Source organism: Python bivittatus, unplaced genomic scaffold (assembly GCF_059951505.1).
Source record: "Python bivittatus isolate LINGU-HERP-01145 unplaced genomic scaffold, Pbiv_v1 ctg000560_np1212, whole genome shotgun sequence".
Taxonomy (NCBI): Eukaryota; Metazoa; Chordata; class Lepidosauria; order Squamata; family Pythonidae; genus Python; species Python bivittatus.
The window spans coordinates 6,765,049-6,790,552 of record NW_028277083.1 but is presented as its reverse complement, the minus strand read 5'-3'; the positions used below and the strand labels follow the sequence as shown (position 1 = coordinate 6,790,552).

Here is a 25,504-nt window from a genome sequence, read left to right as displayed (position 1 = left end):
CATCTTGCAGAATACAATCAGGGCAATGTCTTCATTATCTTTTCCTATATTTCCGGGCTTGAAGCCTCCTAAAACAGGGCAGCCTATGGTAGAAACCATCATTAACTACGCATTTCCATGAATCTATGATACAGATTCATTAATTCATATGATAGGAGCTGGGTGTTGAATATGAAGGCAGAAAGTGCTTGAGCACAAGGACTGCACACAAAGCACTTGTCTGCAGCTCTTCCAGCCCAACATAACTTTTCCCAGGACTGTGTGGCAGCTGCGGCTGGGCATTCCCAGAAAAAAAAAAAAACCAGCTGCTTTAAGGAGATTCAGGTTATACTTCTGAATCCGAAGGGGTGCACAGCCCTGTCGAAGATCAATCATTCATCCCACTGACTCATCGTATGTGTAAAGCCAGGATCACCCTGGGCAACAGTGTTGTGTAAACTGCCTTCTGCTTCTTAAGGAGCAACAGCAGGAAAACTGCCCCACAAATACTTGGCATTGACACTTCCTCAAGTTGGCCACCAAGAATTTTCCTAAAAAATAAGATGCACCTTAAGATTACAGACTGAACATTTTCAGGAAATACCAAGTAAGAATTAAATGTCTTTGGTCTTAGCATACAAGGACAAAGGATTTGGGGTCTTCCTTACTTGTCAATATATTTCGATAGCCCATATTCTAACATATTCATCAATGAAGTAGTTTCATCTGGCCGTATCTCATAGCCCACTATCTCACTGATCTGGAAATTAGAAGGGAGATAAGGATTATAAAGGCCATCAGGAAAAATGGACCAAAATCTTAAGTTATATGGGAATAATAACACTGCTCTGCCTTCAGGGATGTAAACAGGGTGTAGGCAAAAAAGTCAAGATGGTGGCCATAACAGTGTGATCAAAGCTCTGCCTCTTTTTTATGTGCACTGCACCATCACAGCCACTGTCTTGACCTTTTTAACCATTCCCTGTGGACACCCCTATCTGCCTTACAGGATGGTGGAAGGATTACTCAGAAGATTATCTGCAACAGTCTGAAAAGTGTAACCTCAATAGTTAATTAGCATGGCAATTACAGGAAGAAGCAAAAGCACAGTCAAAACTAGAAGAAGACAAAGAAAAATAAGCAGCATAGAAAGGGACGGATGGGGCTAATACATTAAATCAGTGCTGGTATAATTGGAGAGGCCGAACTGGGGGGCAGGAATTAAATGATCTAGTTCAGTGTTTCTCAACCTTGGCAACTGTAAGACATGTGGACTTCAACTCCCAGAATTCCCCAGCTAGCATGCTGGCTAGGGAATTCTGGGATTTGAAGTCCACATGACTTAAAGTTGCCAAGGTAGAGAAACACTGATCTAGTTCTAGAATAACAAATGGCAGGGCACATTACATAATGTTATATGCCAGTGCAGCTAATTACCATTGAGCAATATTATTAACAAATATTCAACAGAAAACTGTTGCAAGATAATGTATGAGATTACATTATTGAGAAGGAGCAAGGGAGAGGAGGAAAAAAAAGCCAATATATTTTTTTTCTGCAAGTTTGCATTCCTCCCACAGAAGAATCTCTAGGTATATGTGGCACCTTTTTTAGACACACATGCATCTTAAGTCCTACTGTCAAATTCAGCTTTGGATAACTGGGTGTGACCCACCCAGAGTCATCGGGAGTTGGGCGGCATATAAATGTAATAATAAATAAACTGATTGATTGATTGACTTCCAGCATCGTTGCAGGAATCCATCACCTGCAACTCTACCTTCCTTCTAATAATGAAAGTTCCTCACAGATCTGCAGCTTTCTTGTATAACAGAGATGTGTGGAATTTTTTTTTTAATAGAACAATTTCAGTGTAGAAAAAGAGCACAGGCATAATGGAGCAGAGGAACTGTGTCCCAGCTGTAAATAACTGAGAGCCAATTTAATGGTGAAGGTGCTGAACTAGAAACGGTGATCTCTGGTCTTCGTCAGGCATGCAAATCAACTGGGTAACTTGGGGCCACTCCCTCTCTCTCAGCCCAACTCAACTCAACTCACAAGGCTGTTGTAGGGGAAAATAGGAGGCAGGGGCATTATGTACATCTCCTTGAGTTGTAAAAAATAAGGGTGGGATAAAGCTCCAAGAAATAAAAAAATAAGAAATGGAACTCCATGCTGTAGCCAATCAGGGCTCGGCACAAAAATCCAAACAGCAACAGAACTAACTCATGGGAGAATTAATGAAGTAGCTGGGAAAAAACTACAGTCTGGTGGGAAGATGACATATCCCTTGCATGATATAGGGCATAGAGCAGGGTTTCTCAGCTTTGGCAACTTGAAGCTGTGTGGACTTCAACTCCCAGAATTCCTGGGAATGACTGGCTGGGGAATTCTGGGAGTTGAAGTCCACACAGCTTCAAGTTGCCAAGTTTGAGAAACACTGATATAGAGGATGACCTTGACAGAGAAAGGAAAGATCCCTTACTAAGGCAACAAACAGTTAATGTGGCTTAAGCCCATAATCAGACAGACATTTACAAAAGCATCTAAAGCAGGCGTCTGCCTAATTCACATGAAGATAAAAGAGGGAGGAGGGGAAGTGCATTCAAGCACTTGTAACATTATGTTACTATAGCCCTTCTAATAAAAGTAGCCTTAAGTCTACGCAGCATCTGTTTCTTGAGCTGGTCTACCTTGGAAGGCTGACGGCTTCCAACCAAGGAGCGAATGGGGGTAACACTGTGTTGTCCAAGCCAAAAATTCCTCCCAGCACCCAGCCTTAACAACTCCACAGATTGGATATTGTTCAGTTTACCAGACCTGTTCCCAGTGGCGGTCTTTCATCCCACGATTGCAGGCAATTGAGAGGACGGGCAGATGTTGTTTGAACTTGTCAATTTTAAATTTCACATTTTCTGCCATACGTTTGGGGCCAGGAAGATCTATAAAGGTCTTTGTCAATTTATACATGGTTCGCCACATACTGGAGACATCCTCGCTGATTTCTTCAGAGTTTAAGAGTTGGACAGGCCCTGCATGCAGAGGTGCAAAAAAAATGTCAGAGGAAAGCGCCTGCAAATGGTTATAAGCAGAAGCATGCTATCAAAACCAATTAGCTTTGACACATTATAAATTCCATGAAAATATGAATTAGAAATGATCCTTCTGCATTAATGTGACAGCAGCAGGAATTATAAATCCTCCGTCAGAACTCAAGGAACGGTTGGCTGGAGCTGGTAAATAAGCAGAATAAAACTGCGGGTTGAAAGACCTGAATGATACATTTTTAAGATCATCAGGTCCTCGTGCAGGAATTCCTGGGAAAAACTTTTAATTGGAGAAAAGACAACCTCTAGGATAACAGAAAAAGAAGAGAGATTTTTAAAAAGCCATTTTGATACGGACACCATTTATGACAAATGCCTAATTGAGAAAGGACTATACAGTTGGAAAAATGCCTTCAGAACATAATGGATTCTCCGAGATTCAAGACCTGACCATCTTTCTTTTGGTGAACTGAACACACCTTATTCTAGCCGTCCTTGCAAATGGTAAATGAATCCATAATTTTAAAAAGGACCCCACCACATGTTTATGAGAAACCCATTACCATGCCCAAATCCTCACCATTCATCCATTCCTCAGATTTCAAATGAAAGTGGTAAGCAGTCACCCAAAGTTGTTCAAAAGGGATCTTGTGTGTAATGATGGTTTGCAGCAGAGGAAACTGACTTTTCTCTCGTTCAAGTAACTCTTCTTCTTGATTAATAGCCTGCAGTTCAGACATACATTCTTCTTATTTTAACAGTTCATTTCCAAATGGGGCATTCTCCCCTTTGCTTTCTATAATGCCTACATATTTTTCCAAGCACAGGTTCAGTCTGACTCCATTTCCATACCATTTTTCAACTGATTTTTTTTTTTTAAGAATCAACAAGATCCCCTAAAGCACCATGTACATTAACCATTACCCTAATCTTGTTGTGTTCCACAGGCAAGGAGTAAGCCGTCATGCTAGCCCTTAAAGCAGTGTTTTGCAATCTTGGCAACTTTTAAGACACGTGGACTTCAACTCCCAGAATCCCGCAGCCAGCTGAATTGGCTGGGGAATTCTGGGAGTTGAACTCCACCACCTTAAAGTTGCCAAGGTTGAGAAACACTGCCTTAAAGTGATCCAGCTGTGAAAACACACAGTATCCATTCACATAAGCACCAATAGGAATGGGTTCATCCTCGTTATCTGCTAATGATTCTGCTGTTTCTCATTACTTTTGATAAGGATGAACTTCTTTGATCTGATGCTCTTGATAAGCACGTTCTTGCCTTGCTGAGATGCATCTGGCAAGAATAACTCTGCATTCTTTCAAAAGACTAATTCTTTTGTCCCCAAAGGGAAATTTTCTTCCCAGGATTGAAGATTATTAATATTGTCAATAAAGCTTCAGGCAGCATTTGCAACTAATAATTTGGAATTGGAATGGCCATATTAAATAAATCAAGAGTTTGATCTCCACTGCTCAGTTTTTCATCTGCATGAGTGGTCATACCTTTTGCCTGCTCACACTTGAAAAAACTAAAAACTGCCCAATAGGTCTTTGAGTGATTGAACTACAATTACAATAGTTCTCTGACCTCTCAAGCCATTATTACAAGCTCCCACGAGCATTGAACAGCTTGCAAAGAAAAAACTGCAAAGGCTGAAATAGTTTCAGCATCTGAATGTGCTGCTATCTTTCACATCAACAGTTAGATGGGAAAAAGATTCAAGCCCCATCTTTTAAGAAGGAAAAAAATGCCTCCCTTGGTATTTTATCCACTACATATCTATTGAATTCAGCTCTGTAAATATATTTGCATAACTTTGAAGAACCCAGATAGAAAGGGTACTGATGCTTCTGAATTTTGGTGTTGGAGAAGTCTCCTGAATATACCATGGACAGCCAAGAAAACAAGCCAATGGATCATCAAACGAATCAACCCAGATTTCTCACTCAAGGCACAGATGTCCAGGTTCAAATTATGCAAGTTGGGACACACCGTGCAAAGACCCAGCTCTCTGGAGAGGGCTCTGATGCTGAGAAAGATGGAAGGAAAGAGAAGAGGATGACCAGCAGCAAAATGGATAGACTCAGTTATGGAAGCGAGGGGTGTATCATTGGAAGACCTGAAGGACCAGGTTAGGAATAGATTGTCATGGAGAAAATCTGTCTATGTGTTCACTAGGAGTCAACACCAGCTTGATGGCACATAGTCAATCTATCAATTTCCATGGGCTGGTTCCTCTGAGATAATTTAAATCAATGCTTACCTCTTGAAATCCATGGAGACTAACCTCATATTCCAGAAGAGCGTGGTCCAAATTCTTTGACAACTCAGTGAATTTTTCAACGTTATTCTTCATTTCTTCCATGGTCATGACGTCCTTCTTCCGGAAACTTTCCACTTCTTTGTTATAACCTTCAAGTATAGTTTCAAATTCAGAGCATCTGGTTTGGAGATAATAAAAAGCAAAGCCATCTTAAGTTTTGTTTCTCAATTAATTGCTCAATTTTCATTGCTTTTCCATAAATTATACCCATTTTCATCATTTTTCTGCATAGGATATCGATTTTCTTTCAGCAACTTCCCAAGCATTAGGTAGAAACATAAGATGGTTCCAAATTTTAAAAATCCACATTGAGCCAAGAAATATGAATCAGGCGCATTTGTTGAAAGAAAATCTCTGTTTCCTAGCTGTATATAACCAACCTTTTTATCAGGGCAACCTCAACTTGATCCCTCCTGTTCATGAGTTGATTCCGACTGGTGTCAAAGATATCTTCAATTCTATCCGGCCAATGCAGAACTGTACTATTTAGTTTGATATCATCACCTACCAAAAAAAACAGCAGGAGGGTAACTTTCTATTTGAAAAATGGGCTATAGACCAAGAAAACACCCTTAAAAAGACCAGGAAGGAGAACGGATATATCATATGCTTCCTCCAAAGAATATGAGACAATATACATTTGTTATTCCAACTTTCCATTATGACAGTCTGCAAGTATGACAAATCCAAGCCAAGGAAGCAGGGTTAACTGATCAAGCCATTAAAGCTGATTCAATTCCTTGACCCAGAGAACAATCCTAACCTATCTCGATGATTGATTGAGGAGTCTCTCTCCACTGGTGGAGAGATGAATGTCACCAGCAGGGCAACACTTTCATCTTAGGGTCTCCTGATATTTCCACTGGTGATCCTGCTGCTGGTTCCAAGACCAGATGCAGGGCACCCTAAGGGATCCAGAGTCCCCTCATGTCTATGATGTAACCTTGGATTAAGCTGGCCTCCCAGCCAAATCCAACTCCTTGGAACCTTACCCTTCATTGCTTTCCATAGGAAGGTTTAAAAGAAAATTGGGAGGGAGGAGAAAGGCATCTGATCCCTTAGTCACCACTAATTCCAATCCCATCGAGAGGGGGCTGGCAAGGTTCTCAAGAAGAGATGCCTCAGCAATGGGCAGCAGTTCCAAGAACCATGCTTTGGTGTAGAAGCCCACCACCGTGCCACATGCCACTTTCTGTTCCAAAGCATACTTGGAAGGTCAGCATAGTCCATTAAGAACTCCAGCCGGTAAATGGCTTCTCTGATTTCCCGGCGCAGCTTAAACACTGTCACTTCGCTGGACTTTTTCAGGTAGGCTGTGAGTTCAACCAGCTCCTCAGTGGTCAAAGGCACTTCACTGACTTTGTCTGCAATTATATTGTACTGGTTGCAAATGCTTGAAGCAAAGGAAAAAGAGAAGTTACTATTCAGCCACTGTACTTAATGCAAAGAATTATAGCTATAACCATCTCTCCCTCCCACTCCCTCCCTCTGTCCAACTTCCCTTTTCTGTTCCCCTCTTATTTCTTCTCCTTTTCATCCTCTCTCCCCTGCCTCCCCTTTCTCTTCCTCTCTTCCTCCCTCCATCTCTCCTTTTCCAACCTAATGCCCTCCGAAGAGGCCGAACCTCAACTCCCACAGGCTTTCGATAGCTCAGTCAGTGTTTGAGTCAAATACATCAGCAAGGCATCAGGTTCAGTCAGGAATATTCAAGACCAATATCTACAGTTATACTTATCTCATTTGCTCAAAAGAAAAGCATGATTCTTATTGGTGTGATATCAAAAAATCAAGAATCTGGTAGCGCTTTTTCCAACTAACTAATGTTATTAAAAGATTAGTACTCCATGCATGTGATGAAGTGAGCTACAGCTCACAAAAGTTTTTACCTTTTAATAACGTGTTAGTTGGAAAAAGTGCTACTAGATTCCTGATTTTTTGCCACCATAGACTAGCACAGCTCTCCTCCTACAGTGCCTACTGAAATATAACTTTTTGCTTATTCAGAAAGATACAAACTCTATTGTTGTTTGTATGATTTTGGTCTAGTGTGTTGTGCAAACCCAGCCAATCATGGCTTTTTCAATAAATTGTGGTTCCATAAACTAACTTAGTAGACCACAGGAACCCAGCCACCATATTCATAATTACTAAGCTCTATTTGTTGTGGTTTGCTGAAGAGGCCATGATTACCTGTGTTCACACAAAACACTAAAACATAAACCGTGATTTACATGCAACAAAAGCTAGATTCACACGTTCCCTAAATGAAAACCAAACCACATGATGGCTTAGCAAAATGTGTGATCTTATCCCACTCTACTTTACTCGACTACTCTAACCCCACCTGCACAGATTATTTGCTATTTACTCCTTTTTATTTGAAGACACCCAAGATTGAACCTCCATATGTATTCTTCTACAGAATTACAGTGATGTAATTCTAATGTGATGCCTAGTGCTGGAATATATCCATCCTCTTCGGTGAATGCCTTTCTTAAGCATACCTCTCGTTAATCCTCCTGTTTTCATCAACTTCAAACTCAATCAATCTGTCCTTCAGCTTCTGGGTCCGATGGCAAAGTTCTTCATTCAGTTTCAGGGCATCCAGGCAGAACATGGCCAAGGGAACAGTGACATGCAAGGAAGCAATTTCTTTCTTCAGTTTTGTCAAGCCATCAATTTTCTGCAACGTGACAGGGATTATTAAACCAGTAAAAAAGCCACAATAGGCTTGTTTTAGGGTGCTTGCAGGAAAACAGGTTCAAGTCTGAATCCCGATTAGGTTGAAGTAAGAGAAAAATACAGTCTACAAATGTCTTTCTTTTCCAGACTTGTGCTTAAAAATCATATAGGGCTAGGCACAATTAATTGATTTGGTAACAGAATGGTCCAGAGAACATTCCATTTTCCTTCAGACCATGCTGTTCCAGAGAGCAGTTCTGCACTTTCCAGAAATAAATTCTGGAAAGTGAAAATAGAAATGGTTAATGGTGTTCTATATATAATATTCTAGACACAACAGGCCTGTTTCAGGACCGGACGACCCCCAGAACGCTTTAAACTGTTTCTGGATTGGGGGATTGCTTTCTGGAAAGTGAACAGCATGATCTGGATGAGATTTGACCTTTTCTGGAGGGAAATGGAATGTCCCAGAATTTTACACACCAGTCCGTTCAGGATGAATACATTTTGCACATCCCAAGAGCACAACCTACAAGGGGCACACGTGCTTACTCCCAAAAGCTGGGGCTGTAATCCCAGGGCACTACTGAAAGTTTCTGTCAATGCTTATTTTGACAGAATGAGGAATCATTAAATACATGGGGAATAAACACACAAATTACAACTTAATTTACATACTGTCCCATTGTAATTTGTATGCTCGCTTAATTTAATCCACTTTACTTTCTCCTGGAGCCATCTACATCTTGGCCCAACTTTTAAACTGTACACCTGACATGTCTAAAATTCTCCAAAACTATCACACACCCATGCCTCATAAAAGCAATCTTCTGGCCACTGGGCATTTGTGGTGAGTTCTTAAGGATCTAAGACACTGTTTTTCAAACTTGGCCACTTTAAGATGTGTGGACTTCAACTCCCAGAATTACCCACCCAGGCTGGCTAGGTAATTCTGGGAGTTGAAGTCCACACATCTTAAAGTGGCCAAGTTTGAAAAACGTTGATCTAAAATTATCAGGACTGGATCAAGGGGTGATCTAGACCAGCATTCCAGGGTTTTCCTAGGATTATATTAACAAGAACATTTCTCTTCTCAACCAACAAAAGCAATACCTCTACAAAATCTTCCAGATCGTGTCTTTTGCTTAAAAATTCAGTCACATCTTTGTCGGCATTGTTATTCAAGAGATCGTTGTATTTCCTGTACACATTCAAGTACCTTAAATACAGAAAGATCATGCACAAAACAAGTTCTCTAAATCAAGATTATGGAACCTCCTTCTTTTCAAATAGCAGCAACATCTCACTCTATTCTATGGGCTAGTTTCACACGTCACATTAAGCCAGGTGGGGTTTAACCATGGTTGTTTGGATACAAGTGTTGACCTGGTTCACCCATAACATTATGACATCCTAGCAGGGTTCACATCATCCTAAACCAAACATAAACTAGCCATGGGGGCTTAGCCCAATATATACCCAATTACTCACCTTGCAGGAGCTATTCTGTTTAGACAACCATAACCCCCTTGTTCTCTTTTGAACAGAGCCCTCAAATTCAGTAATTTTTTTTTAAAAATCACAGAATGGAATGGAAAGATGGACATCATCCAGTCCAACCACACCCACTGCAGGAATCTATGCCAGATGGAAAACACCAGAAATAAATGCCAGAGGAAACATTTCTGGGACGAGAATGTAGGGGACCAGCCCTCTCCTCTGTTCTTCTGTTCCTCCAAACTTACTTTTGTGGACCAATTAGATTGAGGTTAAATATCTCTGCAGTTTTTTTTACATAGTCTGCCACCAATGTTTCATTCTCGTTGACAGTACGAAGAATTAGGTCATCTCCTTTTAATTCTGGGAAGAGTTTAACTTGAACCTAAAATATAAATACTAATATCACACACACACAAACACACCCGCCAAAAATAGGATAATCTTAGGCAAAATATTTTATTACCCTTCTGATGATGAAAACACATTGCAGCAAAAGTTTTAGCTCATATCTATGACTTAACTCAGAAATAATTCCAAAGTTGAACTTACACAAGATTAAAGCCTCAATGAACAGAATAATTGACATTATACAATTCTATCTACTCAAGACCATATCTATGTTTGGTCTACCACAGGTGGGCTAAGAAAGCTCTAACCTTTGCTGACATCTAGTGGCTGGCCAGATTTTTACAATCCAGATTTGATCATCCTAATTTACAGGTGAAACAAAATATCATTATTTCTGTGGCTGATTCTTTAAAACCATATCACTAACATAAAAGGTCACCTAAGCTAGTGAAAGGAAGGGGCACAGAAATACATGGTTTGTTTTTCACATCATTATATGCAAATCCAGCCCATTGTTTATTAAATCATGCTTCAGGGTTTCACAATGCGTGAACTGAACCACAATGTGGTAAAGAAACATATTTTGGCATGATGATTCATTCTACAAGCCACTGTATTGCCTGAACCTAACCAAGTTTATTGAAAAGGACACCCGAGGCTGGGTTCACATGCTATGCTTAACCTATAATCTTGGTTAACAAAACACAGTTGCTGTTTTCATATAAAATGCAATGCCCAAACAGATGTTGTAATACGGTTTAATGGGCTGATTCACTCAATATGCTTAACCAATGGCTGAATTCCTACAATGTGCTGAACCACAAATTGCTCGCCCCACTTTCAGTCTAGACCAGCATTTCTCAACTTTGGCAACTTGAAGATATCTGGAGTTCAACTCTCAGAATTCTGGGAGGCTGCCAAGGCTGAGAAACACTGGTCTAGACTATTGGGTTGGGTGAACCAAACCTAATATATTAATTTAGATTAATTCCTGGTAAAGAATAGTTTCAATTTTATGCACACTTATCTAACAGTTAAGCTAACTGAACACAATGCAGCTTCTAGCTCAGCAAACATGCCTAAGAATGCAATTTGAAGCTGGATTCTCACACAGAGATAAAGTGCAAAGGTGGCTCGTTCAGCTTTCATTTATGATTTCTTCAACAGTTAAAACAAACTATAGAGTAACATAAGAAGAGAACCCAGCCTTGATATTCATTCTGCATACCTTTGGGAGACCTTCAGAATGCTTGAGAATCTCAATAAAACAGCGGTAGATTAAATCCCATAAATTTCTCACATCCGGCTCAAATATAATAGAAGGTTCTTCCACATCCAATTTGATGACCAGTATTTGCGGAATAAAGAACTGCATATCATGATAAGTGTCACCAAAGTCATTTCCGTCCTCAAGACAAAGAAGGAAAGAAATTATATCCAGGGAACAACCAGAAAGGACCGATTTTCAGGAACTGGGGCTGTCTACAGTTGAAACTGGAATTGCTAAGAGGTATGTAGAGAAATGTATGGCACAGCAGCAGATAGGCCATGAGTGCAGCACTGGAGATTGTCTGGAGACAAACAATCAAGCAGAAAACAATACCCTAATCAAGGAACTACCAAGGAGAAAACCACACCCCCATCAACACTGGCAGGGCAAGCTACTGTATATAAGCAGGGAGCAAACTCACTCACTCACACTGATGATGTTACCTGTTTCATTACCATTACTCACTTGGGTAATGAAATGTCTGCAATCAAACAACCAAGCTAAGAGAGCACCAAGGACTCCTTTTAATATGGTCAGATCTACCTACCTTGTGTATCTTAAAAAAGGTGAGGAGGTCTTCTAGAGAATTAATGACCATCTCCCGTAGTTGCAAGGACATCAGGATGGCTACTGAAGCAAAATATTCCTCTATTTGCTGAGAAGAATCAAAGTCATTTTGTGGGGCAAGATGCAACCACTTTTCTTTCTGATCAACAAAAAGGTCTGCACACTGGGGGATCCATCTGTAACATGAAATGTGCCATTTTACATGGGGGAGGATTCAATGATGAGTTGCAAAATATCTTGAGATCATATAGTTGGAAGACAGAACTCAAATATTTTAAAAATAGGGAGCCAGTGTAGTGCAGTGATTGAAGTACTGGATTAGAACAAGGAGACCCAGATTCATGTCCATTAGCTGCAGAAGATCACTGGGTGACTTTGGACCAGTTACAGTCTCTCATCCCAATTTATTTTCCAATGGTAGGGGCAAGGGCTGCACCTATTTTTTAAATGGCATGTTGGGTCTAAAAACAGATGGGGTCAAGACGAGTGACTGGGACCGACAAAAATATAACTTAATTTAACTTGCATTTTGTTGTTGTTGTTCAGTCGTTAAGTCGTGTCCGACTCTTCGTGACCCCATGAACCGTATTGCGCCAGGCCTTCCTGCCCTTCACTGCCTCCCAGAGTTGGCTCAGTTTCATGCTCATTGCTTCAGTGATGCTATCTAACCATCTCATCCTCTGCCGTCCTCTTCTCCTTTTGCCTTCAATCTTCCCAGCATCAGGGTCTTCTCCAAAGAGATCTCTCTTCGCATTAGGTGACCAAAGTATCTGAGCTTGAGCTTCATTATCGATCCTTCCAATGAGCAATCAGGGTTGATTTCCTTTAAGATTGACTTAAAGATTCCTTTAACTTGGATATTGCCAAATTGGGCAAGAGAGTCTAAATAGGGTTGAACCTCCTTTCACTTGAATGTGGGCAGAAGTCTCTGGACTTTAACATGGTCTCCAATTACTTCTCAGATTGAAGAGCCTACAAATAGAACCACCTTCAAATGCACCAAGGGGCAAAGGAAGTCTTTTCCAGCTTTTATTATACCACATTCCTGTTGTTGTTGTTGTTCAGTCGTTAAGTCGTGTCCGACTCTTCGTGACCCCATGAACCGCATCGCGCCAGGCCTTCCTGTCCTTCACTGCCTCCCAGAGTTGGCTCAGTTTCATGCTCATTGCTTCAGTGATGCTATCTAGCCATCTCATCCTCTGCCGTCCTCTTCTCCTTTGGCCTTCCATCTTTCCCAGCATCAGGGTCTTTTCCAAGGAGTCCTTTCTTCACATGAGGTGACCAAAGTATCTGAGCTTGAGCTTCATTATCAATCCTTCTTTCTTTTTGCATTTACTTGCATTTACTTTTTGCATTTGCTTTTTGCATTTACTTGCATTTACATTCCATTGAAACAAAACTAAATTGAAGTGTGGTTCACATAATTATGCACCACGTGACTTAATTTTCTCCTTCTGCCATGTTAAAAGTAACAACAGCCTACCTCCAGTTGTTTCTGCCCATCCAGTAAGATAAGGTAGGATTTGGGCACAGACTGGGTCCCCTCGATTAAACCTCGTCATCTTGTGGGACCCAGGAAGCATGCCTTCTCTGTCTGTTGGGTTTGGGTCTTTTCATGACTTCCTTTATGTTGTTGCAATGTTTTATTTTTTTTAACTGTAAGCCACCCAGAGTTGTTGGGAATTGAGTGGCCTATAAGGTGAGTGAGTGAGTGAGTGAGTGAGTGAGTGAGTGAGTGAGTGAGTGAGTGAATGAATGAATGAATGAATGAATGAATGAATGAATGAATGAATGAATGGTCAGTGAATCCATCCATCCAGCCATCCATCAATCTTGGTGGCAACTTTTGGAAGGCTCCAGAATCACTTCCAAAGCCTTTGGAAGGGGTTGGAAGTTGCATGCATCCATGCTTGAGACAAAGCCTCAGTTTGTAGCAAGCCTCAGACAAAGCCTGAGACAAAGCCTCAGCCCATCTGTAGCAAAAGGTGCTGATTTACTCTACTGGCTTGTGGTATGAGTGGCAGTGCACAGAATGCAACATGGAGTTGGAAAACCTGAGAGTGAAATACAAATATACTACTTATAAATATATCTTAAAAAGTCAATAAAAAGAAAATGCCATTAAGGTGTTACATAACCTTTACTGTATTTAGTTGGCCTCCTTTTTTTACTTAAGGAAAAGAAGTGTGTGGTGTGGATCCACATTCCCCTAAGCCATAATACTGTTTGTTTGCTGTTGGTTTAGCACTCTGCATGAACTCAGCTAATGTGGCTTATAAGTCATGGTTTATGTCTTAGTGTGTTGTATGAACCTCACCAATGATGGGCTAAACAATAAAATGCAGCTAAACAAACCATGGCTTACCCCATATCCTCTGAACTCAGCCTCTGGGTTTGGGAAGTGGGTTCTTGCTCCTGCCACCAAGGAACAAGAATGTGGCAGAGGATGTTCAGAGTTGAAACTGCTTCAGTAGGATCATCTTCAGGAGAAAATTCTCCCAGTCCACAGCAGTAATTGGCATTGCTTTAACATTTCTAACCTGGTCTCAAGGATGTCATGCGCTTCCTGGCACTGCCTTTGGATCAACTCTTCAAATTCACTTGGCAGAAGGGGCAAATCACCATCAAGGATCTCCTTGGTATGAACAAATCTCAGTTCAGAAAACCTGGATGGCACAAAGTCACAGTTATGATGACCTCATGCAATAATAATTTTGCTGAGTTTACACATCTTGCAATTAAAGCACTTTATCTTCTTAATTGCAACTTAACCATGGTCTAGGTTCGGATGACATGCCAGGCCTAACCACAAGTTGGATTAGCATGTCACACAAACTTTCCAAACTTAATCCAATGGGAAGCCAGGTGCATCTGAACTCAATTTAATAGCGATCTGAGGATTAGCGGTAATTATAACAAGAGGCCTACCTTGAAGAGTATTTATGGATAGCAACAAATATTGTTAAGCAAGATGACTCACTCAGTAAACCAGAGATGCTGCAGAGTGAGCATCATAGGATTAACTGTGAAGAGGTGGCTCTCGTTCCAGTTTTTTGCTTCTTGATACATTTTGTGCCAGGGAACCGGAGCCCGGATCACTCGCTGGGGAAAGGATTGGGGAATGCTGTGTATAAAGAGTCTTTTTCTCTCATCTGGATCCATCAAGATGTAATCAACTAGTGCAAAATGGGAAGAACAAGGTATTGGAAGCAAACCAACAATCAGAAAAGTAATTAAACAGTAACGCAATCTGAACCCAAGCGGTAATCAAATGCACTGATAGGCACTGGGTGGAACTGTGCAAAAAAACTGATTGTGTTCACCCAACTCTGCACACTTAGACTCAGAAGCTTCTTTTCTCTCCCAACATGTGAGAGTTGAAGCCAGAAAAATAGGCAAATTCCATAATTTAAAGTGACCCTTGGTTCTCATTAATCTAAACAAACAAATATTTAAGTCTAGTTAACCTTGTTAATTCAAAGGTGAAGACAATCAACCACTTTATCTTGCCATGCAAAAAATGACAAACCCATTCTGACATTGCATGAATTCCTAACGCTGCTGGTTGGACATGGGTGAAGTGTGTTGTATGATTCTAGTCACTGTGGCTAGAAACCATGATTTATGGCTTAGAAGGTGGGGTGAACCTGATCTTCATTTACCCAACATATTAATCAAGCCATGGTTTAGCCACCTGAGCATTCAGCACCTATGACGCATCCAGGCAAAATTCCAAGGCAAGACTTGAATTCTAGGGTTCTACTTGGAGGAAGCAAATGTTTTTGACGCAAAAAAGTTCACAATTTGTTTTGTTTGTCCAATGACACTCTCTTCCACTCACCAATGTTTTTCATGAGCCAAAGCTGGTAATCACTTTGAATTTCTTCCATTAAACCATTCAATAATTCCTCCAGATCTGGGTTGACAAGAAAATGATTTGGAATATGGATCAAAATATTGTTCATCACTTTTTCATCCTGTGGCGCCAACATGTCTTTCCGAATGCCTTTGTGGATATAATAACAGTATCTCTGCAAAAGACCAAAAATATATATTTTTTAAAAAATCAGTAACAAGGATTACAATCCTTAGATCATCCTGCCTGCCAATTCAGGCTAAGAAATATCCATCAAAGGGGCCAAACGTTGTATAATGGCCTCTCGGATTAGGAAAAAAAAGTGTATTGCTGTCCCTTTATTGGTAAAAGACAGCTTTATTTATTTATTTACTTGATTTCTATAGCCACCCATCTCAGTGAGTGACTCTGGGTGGCGTACAAGTTCCCTAATTCACTTTCATTGTGTATCTCAGATAAATGTGGTGATTTATGCCTTCCCATGTATGTGCACATATAATTGGTCACTGACCAAAAGAAAGTGATTTGATCTTAGTTAAGTATATCGAACTCACAGTCCCCCCATGGGCTTCCTACTGCAAAATGGGGAAAAACTATCCCCTCTGTTTACAGGTAGCCTCTGAGGGCTATAGAAAAGGGGACTTGTAGCCCCCCTGGTTAATCCCCCCTCCCAGCTATCAAGGCATGTGGGTACAACCCACCTGCTCTGCCCATTCAGAGTTCAGCTGAGCACCGAATGAAATGGCTTCCCAAGTGAAGATGACAAAGCTAAAGAAAGCTTTGGGACCATGTGGCTCTGTATCATCTAAGCCTGCTAATAAAAGATGCTTTAAAAGACCACTTTTTAACCACATCTCAGAAATGGCTTAATGACCTCCAGATCTTCCTCTGTGGGTGCCTTTTCTCCTTTGCTGATCTCTTCCTCATGCTGACGCATCACAACAAGTTGCTCCTCCGGAGTCAGAGGATGGCTGTCAGAATAATGGGGGATTCCATTGTCCACCACTTTAATATCCAGACTCAACACATCTAAACTGCACACTTGGGATGTGGTTTCAGCCCTGAAATGAACCACAGTCAACATGTGAGTCCTAAACCCCCCAAAGGACTATGCTTGTTACTTACAAGGAGACACAATACAGTTTGCTTGGCTCTGGCTTAGTACATTGTGCAAACCGGCCATTAGGCCTTGTACACCATGCTTCCTGATTCAGCATGCTGGGCTAAGCTAGCCAATTGTGGTTTATTCAACAAACCATGGTTAAATGAACTATGTCTTAGTGAGCCTGTGAACCTATGCATTATGATTTGTAAACTATGTTGATGCCTGAGACTGTTGTGTGAATTTAGTCAGACATGACTTATTCAAGGAGCCATAACCTGTTCAACCGTATCTACTGAATAAGCGTAAAGGTGATAACATTACAATACCTGTCATATCCACCCTTAGCATTTTTTACATACATTTTCATCTTCTTTTCCGATGGAGCATATTCCTTTGCAGCTAGGAGATCCCATTAAAGAAAAACACCAGCCAAAGAAAGAAGAAAAAGAAAGGCTAATCCAGATTTATGGAAAAAATCAAAGAACGTAATCCTTGTAAATCCGGGCTAAAGTGTGGATCTTCTTAACTTAATCCACCAGTTCTAGCATTCCCCAAAGTTTATGTTTTGAGAGATATTTTGAGCAAAACTAGTGTAGCCTTTCTCACTATATTTAAAGCCTTTTAGCCATTGATCAGAAGGAATCCAGGAGCACCTTTTCAGTCTAACACACTTTATTAAAAGGCATAAGATTTTGCAAACTGCAGCTCCAGGGTGGCGGCCTTGAAGCAAATGTTCACAACTGTTCTGTAAGTAAAGAGGACAGAAGTATTCCTTAAGTCCCGGGAAAGGAAATAGTATTAGGAAGAGGCTCAGGCTGGCTCCTGCCTGGCTCACTGGGGTATAAGAGGGAGGGAGGAGAAGCACAATCAGACTTGCAAGATTACTGTTACCATAGCCTATCTCAATAAAGTAGAGTTCTGATCTTCCTGTTGAGTGTGTTTCCTAATCTGACCTACCTCAAAGGGCTGAAAAGTAGCCCTGCTCAAGTGAAAGCAAGATGCTAAGCTGAAAAATTACCAGGGTTGTCCCTGCTAGGAGATAGAAACCACCTCCCCAAGATAGTTTCCTGATCTCTATGTTGAACCTGGTAGGATACGTGGATATTCAGCTTTCTGTTTGGCGGACCCAGGGGCATTTTTCATTCGGACAGATGAAACCACCTTCTGCAGATCTTTCATCTTCAGGTCCCGTGCAGTCGGGGTGTAGTTGTTTCCAATGGAGTTGCTTGGGCTGCGGAAATAGCGCTGCTCCTTCAGCGGCACTGCCAGCATCCAGGAGGCTCGCTGCATTAGAGTGGGGAAATGACTGCTCTCTTGGATCATCTAAACCCAGAACAAGGAGAAGAAAAGGAGGAAGATGTTCAACCATACAATCTGATTGTGACAAAGGACATACAACAATACTCGGGGAGGGACAGCTCCTATTCTTAAGGTTCATCTTCCCAACTTGGCTGTCTACAGATGTGCATGTCTCCAACTCCCAGAAGTCTCAGACAACCTGGAATTTGAAAGCCAAGTCATCTGGAGAGCTCCAACTTCGGCAAAGCTAGTTAAGATGGCACGTGTTCAATTAAAGCAGGGGTAGGTAACCTGTATTTCTTCAGAAGGGGGTTGGACTCCCATTCCTCTCAACGTTTTGCCATCCACCATGCTAGCTGGATCAATGGGCATTGCAGTCCAACCACCTCTAAAGGACTATTGATCCAACCTCCGTGGTGTTTCATGTCCTAAAATGGATCACAAAATATTCATTTCTAAAGAGCTGTGTTTACTCTGTAATGGAAGCCTGGGAAGTACTGTCATCTTAGATATTAAGATGACATTTGTCTAGTTTTAAATACAGACTCAGATTTATAATCATTAAAGCCTGGAGTTTGCCCATTCCAGTTACTGTTGTTAGGAACAACTCTTCACCAGTTAATCTTCTTGGGATCTGTGATTAAAACCAAGCCACTCCACTGAAGCCTAATAAACACTCTGTACCTACATGTGCCTGAATCAAGAATACTAAGAGTTTTTTAAAAATGCAAGAATTTGAAAGAATTGATCAGTGCTTTTCTACCTCATTATTGATAATGCTCAACTTATCAGTAAAGAAACAGGTTTTGAATTCTTGCTTTTGGTTCCCTGGGGTTCATAAAAGATGCTTCTGAAAATGCATTATGTGGGTTTTGCTCCATCTCCACTCTGCCTGTAATATTCTACCCACCATTATGTTATTTAACTCTCAAAAATTCCACAGAATAACCATAACTTAAGTATGAAGTCTCCATTGCATTTAATAGCAAATCTATCAGAAGGCAAATTAAGAATATTTGATTGGCTCCATTACACAGAACATTATTTTCACCGCGATGTTCAAAATTGTTGGACAGCTCCATCTTCGGCCGATAATGGTGCTTTTAAAACCTCCCTGCAACTCTGCACCCAACTTTTTTTGAATCTGAAAAAGTAGTTGGTCTTTGCCCCTCAGGGGGCCTCACTCCAAACAAGTGACACCTATTGAGGATACTATGGGCAGAGAGACATAGTTCTCCATTGCTCACAAGCCCTGAACTTGGGGATTCTCCACTGGAACTAAACGCAGGGACATTCAGGACCAAGCTACAGAAGAACTTCTCACGTGGCCAGATTAAATTATGGAATTTGCAACCTTCTTTGTTATTAGATCTGCTACTTTGCCGGTTGGCAGAAAAGCAGTAAAAAATAAGGAAAACTCCACCCTAATGTACTTTATGATACATTTGTTGTAGCTGGGAAAATAATTCAATTGGCAGAATTCTTGTAACCACATTCTTTTCTTCTTAACAAATTCATGCTAATCTGTGAGAACCATGCCTGGCAAAAAAGAAACTGCTTTCCATTTTAGGCAGACAAGTTATTTTCTGGCAGGGATGTGACAAAATATTCCAGATGGAAGTGGAGAAACAGGTTCCATCATTGAGAAATGGCTAGCAAGCTCCTTGTGATGCTGCAATAACATCCCTCAAGAGGATCCACCCACATTATTTTGCACAGTCTTAGAGGAGCACATATTGGCTTGTTGTATCTTCAAGCAAGTAAACAGAGGCACCGCACAAACTTAAATCCAAGGGTGGTGGTCTTATCTGTTGGTAAGTCCCTCCAAACACATTGCAAAATTGCATTGTAAATGCAAACCTTGTAGCTTTTCATGTATCTGAAAGGGGGAAATGATTAAAGGCATGGAGAACTGCCACATTAAGCATTAACCTGAGAGCATTTCATTTTCAAAGCAAACTAAATCGCCTTTTATTTTTATCTTGGCTCCACCCACACCTTTGTGCTCGTTCTGCCCATTCTGGGGGCCATTCAAAGGACAAGAAAAGCCTTTGGCCAAAAAAGGACGCATCCACATCGTCACCCCCAAAATAAGACCCATGACTTTAGCCAAGAAAAAATCGTGAGAAATGCAATTCCATGTTACAGTGTGGACAGCACAAGTTCAGGATGCTGGTCAGCTACGTTCTTGCTCCCTGTAAAAGCCCTGCCAAAAAGGCAGTCCATATTTCTAGCATCAGCCATTTCCCCAGGATGGAGGAGGCCCCAAACCAAACAAACTAATTCTCTGGAGTTTTTTTTTTTTCCAGGTTACCCCTTGCTCCCAATAAGTACAGGTAGTCCTTGTTTAGCAACTGTTTTGTCTAGCGACTGTTTGCAGCCACGATGGTGATGAAGAAGTAACTTTACAACCAATCCTTGCGTTTACAACCTTTGCAGGTCTGGAAAGCAAAGGAAAGCTGAAGTACAGGTAGACCTCATTTAGCAACTGCCTTGTTCAGTGACCGTTCGAAGTTACGACGGTACTGAAAAAATAACTTTATGACCAATGCCTGCATTTACAACCTTCGCAGCGTCCCTCAGTCATGTGCTTGGCATTACAGTCAGTATGCATTGTCCTGTGCCTGACCTGTTTTCTTTTTTCCCCACTTGCAGAGTGGAGAGATTGGAAAGGAAGGACTTACAAGAGAGTAAGCAGGCACACAAGGTGGAATACACTGGGCTCTTTGCCTAGCATGCTCGGGACTGCCAGTGCTACCGCATTCCTTCTGATGTGTATTCTGCATTATATGACTGTTTACTCTCTTGTAATCCCTTCCTCTCCAATTTCTCCATTCTGTGAGGGTGTGGGGAGAAGAAAACCAGGTCAGGCATAGGAGACATTGGGGACAAAAGAAAAAAACCCAAGTGATCTCTGTAAGCAATCTCTCTTATGTCTGACCCTTTTTTTTCTTCTCCCCTCCTTGCAGAGTGGAGAGGTTGGAGAGGAAAGGGTTACAAGAGAGTAAACAGGCACACAATGGGGAATACACTGGGCTCTTTGCATAGTGCGCTTGCAACTTTCTTTCAATGTGTATTCCCCATTGTGTGCCTGCTTACTCTCTTAAAATCCCTTCCTCTCCAATGAATGTAAATACAAACGTTGATTCCGTTCTTGCTAATTATCCCAGCACCAGAGTGAGCATTCCAGGGGGGAGTGGTTAGGAAGCAAACAAAAGTGGAAGGTTTGAAACTGATTAGTCTTATCAGTTTCGAGCCAGCTATCCCAGTGCCGGAGGGATGGGCATTCCAAAGGGCAGGGGAATGGGGAAAAGGAAAGCCCGGTCACATGATTTCCCACTTAACGAATGCTTTGGTTAACAACAGCTGCCGGTCCCAATTGTGGTCGCTAAATAAAGACTACCTGTATTGTTCTTAAGGTGCTTTCCTGTAGTAACTATATTCTAATGAGCGTGTAAGAACCGACCTGATACAGTTGAGAGGGTTCCAAAGCCGCTTCTGCAGGCAAAGGTGGCAGTTCGGGTATCTGCTTCGCATGACTCATAGTATAGATAGAATCAGTCTGTGTCTAAAAATATGGGGAGGGGAAAGCTTCAAGAAAGTACACAAGTGTATCTAGACAATGACATTGCAGTCCACAACCCCATTTTTGCCACTGCCACCCTGCATTTAAATTGGGCTGAATAAAGGACAGCCTGGGGTTTTTAAATTAAGAATCAGTTCAGAAACATTTTCAGAAAGTAATGAATACAACCCTGAATCCAAATGGTGGACAATGAACCACCTCTTCTACTGCAGAATTTAAAGGTTTGCCAAATAGCTCATAGCTTTCTTTCTATAATGTACAGCTTAATATGGTTTATTGGAATACTGAAAAAAATTAGAGGTTATGATTCTCTTCATACAGACTCTTGAATAGATCGGCAGCCCAACCCACCTCACAGGGTTGTTGTTTGGGGAAAATAGGAGGCAGAAATATTAGGTATATTCACCGCCTTGAGTTGTATATAAAAAAGGGGGGATAAAATATATAACAACAACAATAACAATAATAGATCAAAGATAGTACCAATAGTAATAGGTGCCTTAGGTGCAATCCCAAAACTTCTGGAGCACCACTTGAAGACCATCAGCATTGACAAAATCACCATCAGTCAATTGCAAAAGACAGCTTTACCTGGAGTAGCTTATATCCTGCGACGATACCTTTAACTCCATCAAACAACATCTGCCTATCCCAGGTCCTTGGGAAGGACTTGACAGGTGGATAAAAATGCTAAATCCGGTCTAAACATCTGGCTGATTGTGTGACCAACCATCATGTTATTTTAGAGTAAAATTAGGCAGAGGTGCCCATACGGAGAACCCCAGATCCAGTTTTACAGACTTTAGAGCCCCCTCCTGCAAAATAAGCCATTCTTGGTGGCACATTTCATGCTCAGAAATAACATAATTTCTTTAGTTTGGGTTTAGCATGTTTCTAAGCACCGTGTTATGGTTTATAAACAGACTGTTATCTTTTTTCCAATAAGCCACAGTTAAACCATGTCTTAGCACAACTAAGCTAGCAGCTACTCTGGATGCCCAAGGGAGAAGATCCATCTCCATTTGTCTCCAGCCTGGTCCTTCTAGATGTGCTGATCAAGCTGGGAATCATGGGAGCTTTTATCCAACACCTCTGAAGACACCAGATTAAAAGAGCTGTTGTCCAGCATCTGCAATGTGATTACTGTCTTACTTTTCTCCAGAAGTTCCATATCATAGCATTTTATTTTTTTCTTCTAGAAAAAGAGCCCTGAAGAAGTGGTGGTCAAGATGCAAAGAGACAGAAGCTATTAAAAATGTAAGTTTCTGAAGCAATGGCTTCTTTACTGCCAAAATTCATCTCCTAATCCATGGTGTACCCATATTAAAAAACAACACCCTTCACAAAGGGGAAGTCTTGCCTACCTTTTAAAGCCACAAAAACTCACAACTGCAAGGATAATTAAGGACCTTTAACCAGGAAAGGATGCTCTTTGTGCAGTTTTCAAATCCTTTCCCTTTAAAACACACTGATAGGACACACACCTCAAACTATGCCATTGTTTAATCATGGTTTGATGAAAAAGCTGAAACTCACTAGCTTTACACAAGCCTGTGTTATAAATCAAGGTGTATAAATCAGAATTGCTGAGTTCACGTAAGACAGTAAGCCTACATCACAGAAACAGGATTATGTTTCTGACATGATGGGCAAATCTAGTCAATATTCACATGACAATTATTCACACTTACCCTCAGAATCTTGGTAATCTCCTTTGGATTCATGATGAATATTTCTTTGGATATCCTTGTTCCTTTTCTTCCAAAATATCAGTTAGATCAATGATCTTTCCCAAAATAGATCCTTATCCTGGCTTTAAACATCTAGAGGAAGCATACCAAATGACATTCAAACCAAAACCCCATTATGCTACGATCCAGTTAGCACATTTTTCTAATTTTCTTTCATTAGAGGACCCACTGAGTGTATTTGTCAAACATCCCTCCAAACTCAGGCCAGGTAGAAAGACACCTTCTCTCATCTTTGGGAACTAGGAAGTGCTCCACACTCACTCCAAAGACGTTCAAGGGAGGGAGGGAAAGAACGAACGAAAGAAAAGCAAATTAAAGCAAAGTTGGGCACTTACAGGGAAAAACAAATGGCAGGTTTCTTTGGCTTCTTCTCAACACAAGTATTAGGACTAGGAAGGGGTGAGGGCTATCTGCTACTCCAGACTGGTGTCCCAGTCACCTGTTTCCGTGTTTGCTCGAGACACGCAAGGCAAAAAGAACTTCTGTCTATGGCATTCTCTTGCACTTCTCAATCTGGGTAACCGAGGCGACAGCATCGCTGTCACTAAGCAACATTAAGAGTGACTTCTCTCTTCCCCTGCTCAACAGCCCCCCCAACCTCCACCCAGTTGGTTGCAATGCAATTGCTCCCAGCCTGACTCTTAACTAGCTGCTACTGTGAAAGACGGTTTGCTTGACAACCAAACACTATTTTGATATGGTAAGATGGATTGGGAACTTCAGGTAGAGCAACATGAGTGATAAATGCAAGGGAGAGAGGGTGTTGAAGATCTTTGAGGGAGGAAAAGTATTTAGCGCCTTACCTCGATGAGGTTTGTGTCTTTTCTTTTGGCTCAACCTCTTGCAGGAACTCAGTTTTTGCCATTTGTAACTTCCATTTAGGTTTAGCTTCTGGTATAATCCCTGTCAAGCCCTCTTGATTAAACAGCGTCATCTCTTAGGACCTAGGAAGTGCGCCTTCTCTGTTCAGCCCTCCGCCTAGGGGTATCTACGGGGAGCAGGTCAAAAAAGTCAAGGGAAAGTATAAAACTATATATATATATATATATATATATATATATATATATATATAATATTAAATATAAAATAAATATATATATATATATATATAAAACATATATTAAATATAAGTGAAAATAAAAAGTTAAAGTACAAAACAAAGAATAAAAAAAATATGACATAAAACAAAAGACAAAATAATATAAAATATATACAAAATATAAAATTGCTGTTGTTCAGTCGTTAAGTCATGTCCAACTCTTCGTGACCCCATGAACCACATCGCGCCAGGCCTTCCTGCCCTTCACTGCCTCCCTGAGCTGGCTCAGTTTCATGCTCATTGCTTCAGTGATGCTCTCTAACCATCTCATCCTCTGCCATCCTCTTCTCCTTTTGCCTTCCATCTTTCCCAGCATCAGGGTCTTTTCCAAGGAGTCCTCTCTTCGCATGAGGTGACCAAAGTATCTGAGCGTGAGCTTCATTATCAATCCTTCCAATAAATATAAAATAAATATATATAAAACATGAATAAAAAGATAAATATAAAATAAAATATAAAATGTCAGTGTAAAATATAAAACATTAGCATTAATCAAAACACAAAATATAAAATTAAATTAAAAGTATAAAATATAAAATATAAAGCATATACAATGTATAAAATAAAATAATATAAATAGGATTCATTCAAGGGAGCACCATTAAGGAAAGGTCGGCTTAGCATTGCAAGGTAGGCCATGGCCTGTTCACTTGGCAGTGCTCCACTTTCAGGACTTCCTTAAAGGCAAAAATTGAGACAAGGTTGGAGGATTAGGCTACTGCTGTGTCTCACTTCTGGGGCTCCCCTCGAAGACTGCTTCAAAGTGCCATTGGCCAACCCTTGGGCTAGCCTCAGCATACGACCGACCGTGGGGATCCCCCATCCCCAGCATATACGGAAACAGAGAAATAGCCACCGCTTTGGAGCTTAAAATCTAAGCAAACGTTTGGGAAAAATGTTCCTTTTAAAAAAAATGCTCCAAGGGCCTAGTTGGGAAAACCAAAATGGAAAACACTTGTTCTCTGTTTGTTATTGATTTATAACTTGTTTGTTGTACATCCTGCCTTTTAATGGTTTACATATGTCCTTTTTATTTTGAAGGACAGAAACAAACAGCCGAAGGAGACCAGCATGGATTCCTTTTGGGGGGGACA

At 40.9% G+C, this 25,504-nt stretch overlaps 1 protein-coding gene across 1 annotated transcript in view; it reads right to left on the bottom strand.

Moving 5' to 3' along the window:
• DNAH3 (dynein axonemal heavy chain 3) overlaps window positions 1–24,267 on the bottom strand; it is a 68,835-nt gene extending 44,568 nt beyond the window's left edge. Inside the window, exons 1-20 of the mRNA XM_025164624.2 lie at window positions 24,115–24,267; window positions 23,252–23,383; window positions 21,441–21,542; window positions 17,773–17,998; window positions 17,035–17,074; window positions 16,445–16,631; window positions 15,556–15,745; window positions 14,695–14,890; window positions 14,255–14,380; window positions 11,695–11,890; window positions 11,106–11,285; window positions 9,775–9,911; window positions 9,143–9,248; window positions 7,852–8,030; window positions 6,556–6,740; window positions 5,728–5,851; window positions 5,312–5,465; window positions 3,607–3,751; window positions 2,800–3,011; window positions 648–739 (exon numbers count right to left, since the gene is read on the bottom strand). Of these exons, the coding sequence (XP_025020392.1) occupies window positions 648–739; window positions 2,800–3,011; window positions 3,607–3,751; window positions 5,312–5,465; window positions 5,728–5,851; window positions 6,556–6,740; window positions 7,852–8,030; window positions 9,143–9,248; window positions 9,775–9,911; window positions 11,106–11,285; window positions 11,695–11,890; window positions 14,255–14,380; window positions 14,695–14,890; window positions 15,556–15,745; window positions 16,445–16,631; window positions 17,035–17,074; window positions 17,773–17,998; window positions 21,441–21,542; window positions 23,252–23,284 (2,810 nt within the window). The 5' untranslated portion in view covers window positions 23,285–23,383; window positions 24,115–24,267. The remainder of the gene's footprint in view (window positions 1–647; window positions 740–2,799; window positions 3,012–3,606; window positions 3,752–5,311; window positions 5,466–5,727; window positions 5,852–6,555; window positions 6,741–7,851; window positions 8,031–9,142; window positions 9,249–9,774; window positions 9,912–11,105; window positions 11,286–11,694; window positions 11,891–14,254; window positions 14,381–14,694; window positions 14,891–15,555; window positions 15,746–16,444; window positions 16,632–17,034; window positions 17,075–17,772; window positions 17,999–21,440; window positions 21,543–23,251; window positions 23,384–24,114) is intronic.
• Between the last annotated feature and the right edge of the window lie 1,237 nt (window positions 24,268–25,504).